Source organism: Zonotrichia leucophrys, chromosome 3 (assembly GCF_028769735.1).
Source record: "Zonotrichia leucophrys gambelii isolate GWCS_2022_RI chromosome 3, RI_Zleu_2.0, whole genome shotgun sequence".
Lineage (NCBI taxonomy): Eukaryota > Metazoa > Chordata > Aves > Passeriformes > Passerellidae > Zonotrichia > Zonotrichia leucophrys.
In genome coordinates this window covers 70,348,121-70,360,213 of record NC_088172.1, presented here as the reverse complement: position 1 = coordinate 70,360,213, position 12,093 = coordinate 70,348,121, and the positions used below count along the sequence as shown (strand labels likewise).

General features: G+C 36.7%; 1 protein-coding gene across 2 annotated transcripts in view; it reads left to right on the top strand.

Annotated features, from left to right (window-relative positions):
• The window catches only part of TTC27 (tetratricopeptide repeat domain 27), a 114,093-nt gene extending 104,552 nt beyond the window's left edge, over window positions 1-9,541 (top strand). For both annotated transcript variants that reach the window (XM_064708735.1, XM_064708737.1), the window contains 4 exons: window positions 1,984-2,181; window positions 5,533-5,644; window positions 6,229-6,329; window positions 9,319-9,541. In XM_064708735.1, the coding sequence (XP_064564805.1) occupies window positions 1,984-2,181; window positions 5,533-5,644; window positions 6,229-6,329; window positions 9,319-9,441 (534 nt within the window). In that variant the 3' untranslated portion in view covers window positions 9,442-9,541. The remainder of the gene's footprint in view (window positions 1-1,983; window positions 2,182-5,532; window positions 5,645-6,228; window positions 6,330-9,318) is intronic.
• Window positions 9,542-12,093: the final 2,552 nt, after the last annotated feature.

Genomic DNA, 12,093 nt, shown 5'->3' with positions numbered 1-12,093 from the left:
AAAGGAAATGGATTATTGTGATAGAAGTGTAAGTAAAATCAAGACTCTATGGGAATAGGGCTAATTTTACAGTTGCTACATCCTACTGATTAAGGGAACTCTTTTTTAATGCACAAACAACATAAAACTTTTTTTAAAAAAGCTTTAAAACGTTTGATTATTATATATGATATTCAAATGAACTAACATTTGGACTTTGATTAACAGTTTTGTTGAACTAAGAAATTGATTGAGAAGTCATATATCTGCGTGTGAATCCTCAGGACCAGTTCTGGTTACGTGTCAAAAGAGAACATAGTTTAGTGTTTTCTTGCACCTATGTTTTTTTTGTTACAGTGCTTTAGTAATGGAAATATCAGCACTTGCTGGTGCTTTTCTAGCAACTCATTATAGAAGACCTGGTTAATGATGGGATTTGGTGCCCTATATTCCAAATTATGAATATAAATTGGACTATTAATAGTTGATCATATTTTCTGTTATCTTAAGTGAATTTTAAGAGATCTTGAAGAAACTGCTAGTTTGTCATATCATTTTATAAGGAATGTGAGTGACTGCTGTGGTTTTGGGAGGACAAGAGGGGAGCTGTTTAACTCATATTCAGTTGTTACTGTGAGGCTATTAGTTCTGAAAAGATACCAGATAGATGTTTATTTAATATAATTATCAGCCATTTTGATTGATTTGGGTTGTTCTGCCAAGAATTTTCTGTATCTGATAAAACTCATTATTTTTTGGGATGCATTGTAATTGAGTCATTCTACAGAAGAAAAGTTATTTTAGGAAAATGACATATCACAAGTGCTAAACTGGGGGTGTTTTTATTCTGAGTGTCATATACTTTGATACTGTCATAATTTTTGCATTTCTTTCTGCCAGTGAACTGCATCTTGATTTGTGAGGTGTTTTTGTAAGGTTTGCAGCTATTCACAGGTCATCTTTGAAGTTAGTTTTATTACTGTCTTGTTATTAATAGTGCTGTGTATGAGATTTCATGTTGTTAGTGTCACGTGGACAAAAATGAGGAAGCATTAAAGTTGCCAAATTACAGGCTCACAAGTCAGGAAGTACCAGCATGAAGGTGTTTGTGCAGCTCTTACTTGCCTATCTTGAATGCAAGCCTGATGAAACTTCCATTTTGTTTTCATCCTTATTTCTTCCCCGGTCCCTGTGTCTCCTGCACTGCACAGGACAGGTATTACTCACTTGATAATCCACAGCTTTTCTGGGGTTTATTTTCTTCTAATTCATCATAGGATCTACTGCCTTAATTTACATTTGCTGTTTCCTATTTTGCTGAGGAGAAACTAAGGCAAAGTGACTCTATTTTCTAGTTTTTTGTGTCCAGTTTGGGACAAAAAGACTGGTATGATGTTGCATTTTTTACATGCAAAACCAATCTTCCACCAGGAGCTGCACGTTCTCAGCATTTCTGCAGGTCAGATCCCACATTCTCAAGCCAGTGATTCAAAAAGTATGGCCACTAATGAGTATTTGTGGAAGAGTTTGATGGAACAGATTTGTCTAGTAAATCACCAGGAGTGCTTTAACAACAGATTCCCAAGGTGGTATTCCATTGCCTTCCTGTTTCCATCTTATCCACTGTACATCTTTCACTTTCTGCAGGTTGTTAAATAGAGGTCCTGTAAAAAAGTGTCTACCATTACCTGAATTAATTTGGCTCAGCCTATTTACTGATCTTTTTATAACTGTGTTAGAAGGTGAAAATACCTATAAGATATTTTCTGCCTCAGTTTCCTTTACCCAAATTTCTGTCTTGTATTTTTGACCTCTTCACCTGCACCAACATAGAATCTTACAGATGAGGTTTAAATCAGTGGAATTAGTCCATGTATTTCTTAGTAAATTCTGTACTTGCCATATGGCACAATCATTAATAGAGACCAAACATTACAGATAACAGTATATATACTGATGTTGATTTGGTTTGAAATAACAACTCTCTCCTGCTGCTTTTTTAAGGTGCTGGCTATTCTGGTCAGAGCAGTGGTGAATGGTCTGGCAGATCGTGCTGGAGAGGTATCAAGTGGACTGAAGGGGAAACTGCAAGAGCTTTTGGGCAGAGTCACTTCACGAGTGACAAATGATGGGGAAATCTGGAGACTTTATGCCCAACTTTATGGAAATGGAGAGAATGACAGTAGTGAAGATATTGAAAAGGTAAGAACTATAGTGCTATAGTAGAACATGCTCTTGTTCCAGACCTGTTTTGCTTTAGTGTTTTATAGGCTAATTATCTTTTCTTTGTGTTCCTACAGCACACATTTTTGTTACAACAGAAGCAAGATGTTTTACATCCGTTTTCTTGGACTTGAAAAAAAAATCTATTTTTTACCAGTGTTTAATTTCAAAACATCCTATCACATCCTACACAGCATATATGTATGGTCCTGAATTTGTATTCTGAAACTTTTCTTGGCAACACTCTAATATCTATAATCAAATAGTGGTGTGAGCTTTGGCTTTTTTAAAATTGAAATATTTGGTTCAGAAGATAGAATATTACAGCTTCTGAAAAAAAAAACGATCTTAAAGGCATGATCCAGTACTAGCATAAGCCATCTGTGCTGTTTGTAATCACTAAGGGAAAATGCACGTAAAATAATCTACACCACAGAGTACCCAGAGTAGAAATTTTTTGTCCTTATTTAGTTTAAAATGGAATTAAATAATAATATTTAATCCTTCGTCTGTTGAACCATTGGTTTCTCTTTACCCATCACTGATTTTGCTATGTTAACTTCAATTTCATGTCCTTATCACTTCCCAAGGAATTAAGTTGATAGCATTTCCAGAATAACCACTCTGCACTGCTAGAAGTGTTTACTTTGTTGTATACTGGAGCGTGCTTTGAATTGTATATTAAATTTCAAAAAGTTCAAATAGCCTTGCACAGTTCAAAAATAATTAAGGGTCATCAGATCTTCACTGAAGTTGAAAATACACAGGGTCAGCATTCAGTGTATGTTCACCAATGGGGGTTTGCCTTTGGCCTGGGCAAAAAATGCCTCTCTGGAGGATTGCTTAATATCAAGCAGGGAAGATGATTAGGCGTACGAATTGTATTCCTGTGGGCCTAAATTTATAATCATTTGTGCCTTGCTCATTGTCTCTTTGTGCTCTGCCCTGTGAAGAGCCTTGTTTAGTCATTGTTGGTGTCTGTTATACCTCCAATTCCTCCTTTTGTCTTCTCTATTTTTCTTTACAGCTGAAAAGTAAAAGGGATTTGGCCTATTTAGAATGCAGAAATACAGACGCTGCAATATCCTGTAATATATCCTCAAATTCTTACTCAGACATGCAAAGCAGCAGAGGCCCTGTCTATACTATGAATGTAATCATTTCAGAATCTGGTTACATCATGGTATTTTTAACTAACCCAGTTAAAAACGTGGTTTCAATTTGTAGAGTATAGACAGTACTTTAACTGTGTTTCCTAATCAGGCTGTTGTGGAACACACAGTCTGTCTTGCCTGACAGATGGAATGATGTTTATAAATACTTAAGGTATGCTTACATGTGTATCCAAATATCCTGGTATGACAGTACCACAGATCCAGATCACAAAAGAACAAAACTGCCTAAAGCCACAGCATGTGTTAATTTACATGTAAAAATTAATTTGCAATGCACCAAATAATCACTGATTTCTGATATCATGTAATGAAGTAAAAATTATAAAACCTGTATTTATTGGCTTCACAAGCACCATCACGGGTCAGTCAGATATTCAGTGAATATAACCGTATTTGTGGAAAAATTCTAGATATGTAGAATAGATATGTAGTCAGTTTGCCACCCACATTTATTAGGCAAAAGATCAGTGTATTCTAAAAGGGCATTATTTACTATACTGTGGCATCAAAGGACAAAGAGATGGGAACAAACCTTTAAATGTGTCGTGCACATCCTTACAAATGTAGAGTTTGACCTTTACTCTATACCTTCCATTCTGCACCTTATCTAGCGCAGGTTTGATTATATTTAACCAATTTTGTTCCTAACATTGAATTTGAAAGAACAATCTTGTATGTGTGGCTATTTTAAAAGAGTGTCTTGGTTGCTGGGGGTTTTTACTTTTCTGTTCTGCTGATACATCTGATGCCACATTAGTCACTGGGGTCTACAGTCAAAATTCACAGCAGTGCTTTGTAAATGGAATCAAAGTTGGTCAAGGTTTGCAAGTTAGGTTTGTGGTTCTGTTTTGGATTTTTTTTCTTTAGCTTAGCATATATTTACTCTCACACTTCAGTGTATCTGAACTGCCACCTCATTCAGTACTTCTTTCTTCCCTACACTGGGATGCAGTCCAGTCCACACCTTTCCCACTGAGGAATCTTTCCAGCCTTCAAGTTTCCTGCTGATCCATCCCAGGCCATGAATCCCTTCTGTTCCTTGAACTTTCCCCATCTCATAACTGTTTCCTTTCAGGATAAATCCAGGTTCCAGAAGTGCAAATAAACAGTCCACAAGACTTTGAATTCTTTTCCCTCCTTGACATCTGTCAGCAACCCCCCCCTAATTTGCTGCTCTGGCTCAGACACATGTAGACTGAAATAAGACTGCTGTAAAAACTGATGTTCCTTCTCTTGGAAATTCTTGCCTCTGCTTGCCAGAACTACTACCAGTTATAACCTAGGTTATTATGAAAAAAAAAAGTAATTCACTCTGATTTGACTTACTATCCCTTTATTGCCATTTACAGCAGCATGAGCAGTTCAGTCACCTGTGCCATTGTGAGAGAAGGTGGAAGCTTCTGGAGTGACAACCCTCACAATCAGAAGTCTTTACTGTGCTCACGTATATGTCCCACACTGAAACTTTTTTATTCTTTTATATTAAATTCTTTAAAAAGGTAACTGCAGAGTTGTCACTGGACTAAGCCATGTAACTTCTGGCATGTATTTGTTTCATGTTTTTGATGCTGTAGAAAGAAAACAAAATTCAAAAGCAAAAATCAATTTCTTCTGTCAAAATTATTTTATTCACCTTAATGGGATCCTCCTTCCACATTGTTTACATATTTTTCCTGTTCACACTGAGAACCAGAGCAGTATGGCAACTAACGGCTACATCTATAAAATGCATATTTCCCGAGATTACATATACAGGAAGAAAGCTTTGATGTATTCACTTAAAATTTTTTAGATATGAATTTGCTGTTTGAAGTGTGAATGCAAGTATTTTTCTGTTTTTCATGTGCATTTAATTATGATGACTTGGCAAACATGGGTCACATCCATCAGTCTAGACAGATTTTTAAAAGATAAAAATTAGACAGATGTTACTTTATATGCTTCTCATACTTGAGCTGCAGTAGTGGTGAAGCACATCTGTGTTACAGCTGGCGCTTACTGCTGCAGAGGAGGACACCACTACAACTCACAGGAAATCAAGTATAGTAAAGATAGATTCATTTTCAGCATTCACCACTAATTTTGTAGAAACTTAAAACTAATTTAGTTTCCTAGTTAATTTTCTGACATACTAATAATTTTTTCCTCCTTGCAGTCACTGCAGTATCTCACTAAGGCACATAAATGTGAAATTCAATCAAGTGATTGGGAGAAAGACGTTTCTTCTTTTAAGGACGTGGTGAAAGGAGCCATTGAGATTGCACATGGTATGTTCTCCCTTTTATTTTTCATGAAGAGTGTAACAAATATTTATTAAGCTTAGTAGCAAAATAATACTCTACCTATTGTATTTATTCCTACTACTAGGAGTCCTGTAGCAGAGAGTATCATCCTGATACTGCATACAAAATATACTTGGAATGAGGCAGAAATTGTGTAGGGTGAGTCAGTAAACATGAGACTGGTAAATGTGGAATCAATTAATTTCATGATCTAGCAACTTCATAAAGCAAGTGAAAATGCATCTGCAGTTCATCTCAGTCCTCAGATCATCAAATAAATTGTTTAATTGAGTATGCTAGTCAGGAAATGAATGAAACTTACTAAGATTATTCCCTGTTCTGTGGTACTTAGGTTTAAGAAGGATACAGATACCTGTTGTGTTTAGAGTTATCTTCTCAAAATTACTTGGCTTTTTTTTTTACGTTTTTGGGGGTGGGGTTGGGAATGAGACATTTAAAATTATCTGTGGAGGGCATCAAGATCTTTAATTAAATGTTTTTGTTTAAAGATTATTGCTAGAGTGGTAATGCTTTTTTTGTTTTGGGGTCTTTCTGTGTTTGGATTCTAGTGGCTATAAAATGCAGCAAGAACAAATCTAATAATCAGGAAGCTTTGCAGATACTTTCTTCAGCTCGACTCAACTTACGTGGCTTGTCATCCAAGGCAAAGGTAGGAATGTTTGAAAGGTAGGAATTTTGTTTGAAAGCTAGAAGTCTTTGTTCTGTTGCCAGAATTTCTCTGTTTTGAATCAATTATAGATCAAATAATACCTGCCTGTTGCAGTGCATCATCAGGTGATGTTCATCTCCATGCTGTTGAGGATTCCAGTTTTAAGTAAACTTTTATTTCCCTTCTTCCTGCTAGGCTTCAATTGCAATACTAGTCTAAGAAACAGCACTGACATTTTAGAGTAAGGTAGAACTTGACTTAAAATGTTGGGCAAACAGATTTGAATGTTTGATAGTAATCAGTCATTTCAAAGACCTGTTTTTAATGTAAGTAGTCATGGGATAAACTGGGCAGTCTCAGAAAAAATGGATCTAAACCTGCAGAAAGGACCCAGATGTATCAAGATTCCTTTGCATCACTTGGGGTGTTTTAAAAAGAGTTATTTATTAAAAGACAGAACTAATTTTTAATCTGGTTTTTGTGGATACCCTACCAATTCAGATGTCAATTACTTGAAAAAGTCATCATATTTGAATCGTACATTTTCTGTTAAAATACACATCTTGTCCTAAAGAGGAAATCCTCCTGCTTGTGGAGTTAGCAACTGTGAATCACAGAGCTGAAGTTTTATAATCTGTGCTTGTGCTACAAAGTGTTGATTTGTCATCAGCATGCTAAACTTGGCTCATTTTCTCTTAAGTTCTTTAATTTTAAGGATAAAAGCCTAGGAAAGTTGCATAAGTGAACACAAGCTGGATCTGTAACTCAGCTTTTAGATACAGGTATAGGTAAGACTTTCAAATGTGTTGAAAAAAGAGACAACATATTTTTGCTCTTACAAAATATGATTGTGTTTTCTTTAAAAAAGGTGCATAGACTGAATAATACTGTAGAGAAAGCACTAAATGACATACATTATATGAATGCAAGTCCAGGTGGTTTCTATTATGAAAGATGATTTATTATCTGAAAGATTACTAATATCAGTCTAGTAAACTCTATTTCAAGTTCCAAAGGCACTAATTAAATGAACCTCTATATTATTGGCAGCTAATGATTTTCTGTTACTTCTGAAAAAACTGTCATATTAGAAATGGAGCATTTTATGTGAACTCACTGGTTTTGCATCCCATCCAAGATGCCATCCTACTTTGAATTTGAAGTAATATTGAATGTTCCAAGTATGTTGTAATTTAAAAACTCAGTCATCTTCTGTCAGATCCTATGCACAAACAGTTTAGCACTGTTTGTCTGTCCAAGCTTGACTGCATCTCATTTAGCTGCCCTGGGAGTCAATATTAGTGTGAGGATTTTTTTTAATTTTTAAATTCAGCTGAATAAAACACTTTAAAAATGGGCTAAGAACAGACTCACTAGTTAATATTTCAGGAGGAATAAAAGAATAGTGAAAATAACTGATAAAATTCCAAAATTTTGTAGCCAGGACATGCAATTGGAACAAATAAGTAGAACAGGTGAAACAGTGTCACTGCTTCCAGGATCTCCATCTCTTGATGTTTGAGCTCCTGTGTGTGTCGGACTCATGAAGCACCCGCAATCTGTCAAAGGCTGCAGATCAGAAATGTGCTGTTTCTGGGCTCTTTTCTGCACAGGGCCTGCTGGGCAGTCACATGCTGTGGCAAATAGCACAGTGGGCACTCTTCTGCTCCTGTCCCAATGCACCCTTTGGATCTGACATCATTTGTAAATGCATGAAAGGTGGGCACTGTTGGGGAGACATAGGGCACAAAGCCCAAAGAATGATGGTGGTTGAAATGTCCCCCAGGCTGTCTCTAGCTGAATAAATTTCTCTGTGTAGAAAAAAAAATTTAAAAAGAGAAAATAATTATATCATTCTGATTTATTTACCTGTCTTACCAGAAATAGCCACATTTTTCTGTCACACTCCCAGTGTAAAGTTTTTTGGGCTGGAAATCAAAGTTTCTGTACTTGTAGCATGAATATGTTCCTATTGTCGTGTAAGATGTTCCTTATTTCAGTGACAACATTATTTTGAGGCACAGTGAATACCTTAGTTCAAGCTTTTTATGTACAGTTTTGTTTATATACATATCTGTATTATCCCATTATGTTTTGATGATATACTGATGTACAGATGTACTCCAGAGCAACTTTTGTTTTCTTGGTTTGTTTTTGTCTCTAAATGTAGGCTTTTTGATTGTGTCAAATGAAGTGTGAATCACTCTCCCTTTACATAATGAAGGGAAGAAATATGTTTGGGTGTCCCCCTTCCCCATATTTGTGTGTAGCAGTACCTCACATAGCCTCAGTATTAAATATATGAAGATTATGATTGCTCGTGAGTTAGCTGCTTTTTTGTTGTTGTTGTTTCTGTTAATGTCTTAAGGTCTTTAAGAACAATTTTTATTACTCTGTAGTGTTTTGTTTTCTCTGGTATAACTAGTTACACACAGGTGAGTGCCTCCACCCATGCATGTCTTGATATCAAATGTGAAAAAATATTTACTTGAAGTTTTACAGAAAATGAAGCAACAGAATATGAAACTGGGGAAAATGGTCATTAAAATTCACAACCAATTTGTCAGTAGGTGGGCTTATAAACTGCAGTGGCAAAATATGAGATGCTCTTCTAATTTGAGTTTCATGAAAAAGTCCTTTACTTTCAATGGAATCAGGAGTCAGCGTAGGCAGTCAGGTCAGAGCAGAAACCCCACGTCCACAGGAGGATTTGACTCTTCTGTCACAATATCAGGGTGGTGGCACAGATTTCAGGTCTATATGCAAGGTGTGTGTCAATATGTGTGTGTGTGTATAACTTCTGTTTATTAGCCACAAAATGGCCTTTTATTTGTGTAAGATACCATCATAGTTTCCAAAATTATGAAAAGCAGTATAGAGTTTATGAGTTTCCTGTATTTTGTCTCTCCCCTGAAGGAGACAAACTGTATTTATCTTTTAAAGGTATTTCTTTATAAAGTACTTACAAGTATTTCTTTTTGTTGTGCAGCAACTTTTCATAGATGTAACAAGTAATGAAGTTCACAGTGAGATAGCTGATGAGGTGACAGCTATGGACAACATGATTGCTGAACTTCAGGAGCTGAGCAACCAGCTGAGAGACCAGTGCTGACATATGGACCAAATTCTGGGACAGGATAATTATAATGACATGTTTCTTTTGCTGATGAAATGGCAACAACACTTTCAATAAATACATTTCTGTATGGTGCTGTTCTTGTGGTCAGCTTTTTTCAAAGTTCCTGCTGCCTTTTAAGATTCTTTCTTACCTCGTCCCACTGTCTTACAGAGTTGCATATTTTGGTTCTTCAGCCCCAGATTTCCTGGAAGAGAGCTGCTGATGTTTGTAAGGTGATTATGGAGGATTAGTTCTGCCTGCTTCATCCACCTTGGTGCTGGGGTGCTGGAGGATGCCCCACCCAAGGGAGGGGAGCAGGGGAGGTGCTGGTCTGGAGGAGATGAAGAAGAAAGCAGCAGAGGTGGGAGCTGAGCCCAGCCAAGTTCCCATTTTAATTCAGTGTTAATTGCTTACAGGGTAGGAGTGGGGTACTGAGAGCAATAATTGAGTCTTTTTTGTTCTTCAGGTAATACAGTTAAGGTAGAAGGCTGTTTGTTGCATTAGGATTTGCAAACAGTTATTACTTAAAGCAGTATTAGTTTGTTCAATATACATAACCTGTGTCCTGTGGGCAATATACTGGTACTACATTTGGGCCTTTTATAGGCAGGGGGATTTCCCCCACTGAGGCAGCAATAAAACTGCAGTCTAATCTAAAATACTTCCATTTGACTAGACCCAAGTGTCTTATTTTCGTCTGGAATATTTTGCATGGTTTCATTTTTCAGCATCTTTGCTACTGCTCTTCTTAAATTAAGATTTTTTTCAGGGTTTTCCAGAAACCTGTGTGAAATAATTCCCTCACATATATGGTTTTGGCTTGATCCTCCATATCAGAATGGTGTGGTTATCTATCTTCTGGCTTTGTAGAGTCTGTGGTAAGAATTTTCCCCCTGAAGAGAGAGCCAGAAGGTAAAAGTAAACCAAACAATTATTTTGATTTGAAGTAGCAGTACATGCATGTTATTTTCGTGCATGAAGGGGTAAACCATCTTAACACAATTATAAAGCTGCACATCCTTGTAAGGCTCTTAGAATGGAGAATAATTTATTTTTTGAGAGTATTTAAACATGAGGTTCCCACAAAGATTGCCATCTTAGTAATATGCTTACCTGCTAGTGAAGGACAGCTGCCTCCAAAACACCTCTTTGTTGAAATTGCCCAGAAGGAGAGGAGATATTATAAGTTTTTACAGAGGGAATTTGCCTTAGCTGCTTCTATTTTGCTCATACATATAATGAGAAGTCCACCTGACTGCAAAAAAAAAGGGCTGACAGTTTTGTGACAGACTCCACCAGTACCATCTTTTTGATATGTCATTGTGTTTTGATGTGACTTAACCTTATTCACTAAGGAAAAGAAAGTATCTTTAAAACTATTATTTTGTTCCCAGCACTAAGTTTTTTAGGAAGAAGGGGTTTAGTGGGATAGTTCAGTGGCAGAAAAATCTTCAATTTTTGTAGTAATCTTATGGCAAATTTTAGACTGGAACTATATCCCATGATTAGCTTGAAAACATGAGATTTGAATTCTGTTGTCTTGATTTAAAAGACATTAATTCTATTGAGTCTACCTGAGACACTTTTATAGCTGCAGTTTGGTGGTGCAGAACATGAAGCCAGATTCTTTTTTGTGTAGTGGTTTCTGCCTACCATTTAAAAAAGATAGATGGGAAATTAACACTTCATGTGGAATATTAGAAGAGTCTGTGGAAAAGCCTTCAAGTCCTTTTCCTTTCGATTTTGTTATTTTGAAATTTCTTCCTGTTTCTTTGCCTAAGGTGGTCAAATGAAAAAGTCATTCTGCTCTTTGAGTAGTTTCTGCTCTTACAGTACCTCACATGTTTTCTCAGCACAGATCTTTTCCACATTTGTGCCTCGCTGTCTTAGTAGATGCATGGAATGTACACAGCTTTGTCTTTCCCCTAATACAGGAAAAGCCTGGTGACAGCAGACAGGGTGTTCCTGTTTGTAGAGGGGGATGACTAGTGTTGTGACAGCACATCAGTTTTCCTGTCACAATTAATGTAGTAAAGAGGAGATGTCTGCAGAGACTTATAAATGCACAAATGGAATATGTACAGACAATATACATGGTGTGAAAGATGGCAAGGCAGGAGCTGACTCATCATTGAGGAGTCTGGCTTTTCAGGGCAGATGATGCCAGATGACCTCAGCCACTTCATCCATGAGACTGAAGACCTGATGTAAATAAATCTCTCTACCAGGTATGTACTTGCTACCTCTTCCTGTGTATTGGTGGATCTTCCACAGATACAAGGTGAGCCCATACTTTGAGTTTCTTTGGAGATCGTCACAAGCCTTTTTAAACTTTCCAGACACAAAAAACCATGTCACTTATGTGTGGTGCTGATTTTCTGTGTTCATGCCAGCAGTATTTGGTTCAGAATAGCTTTAGGAGACCATTGTCATGAATACAATGTCTCTATAAAAGCTCTGGCTGTCAAAAAAATTCTGGCTAGTATTGAAAGAGGAAGAATCATTTCCTAAACAGACTTCAGACTTTTCAGCTCTCCATCTTATGGGAAGCGTCTGTCTTCTTACTTGGATCACTTTCATGACAGCTGCAGAATACTTGAGAGTTTAGCAAAACTGTGCAGTCCTTTCCTAATACAGTTGTCACAT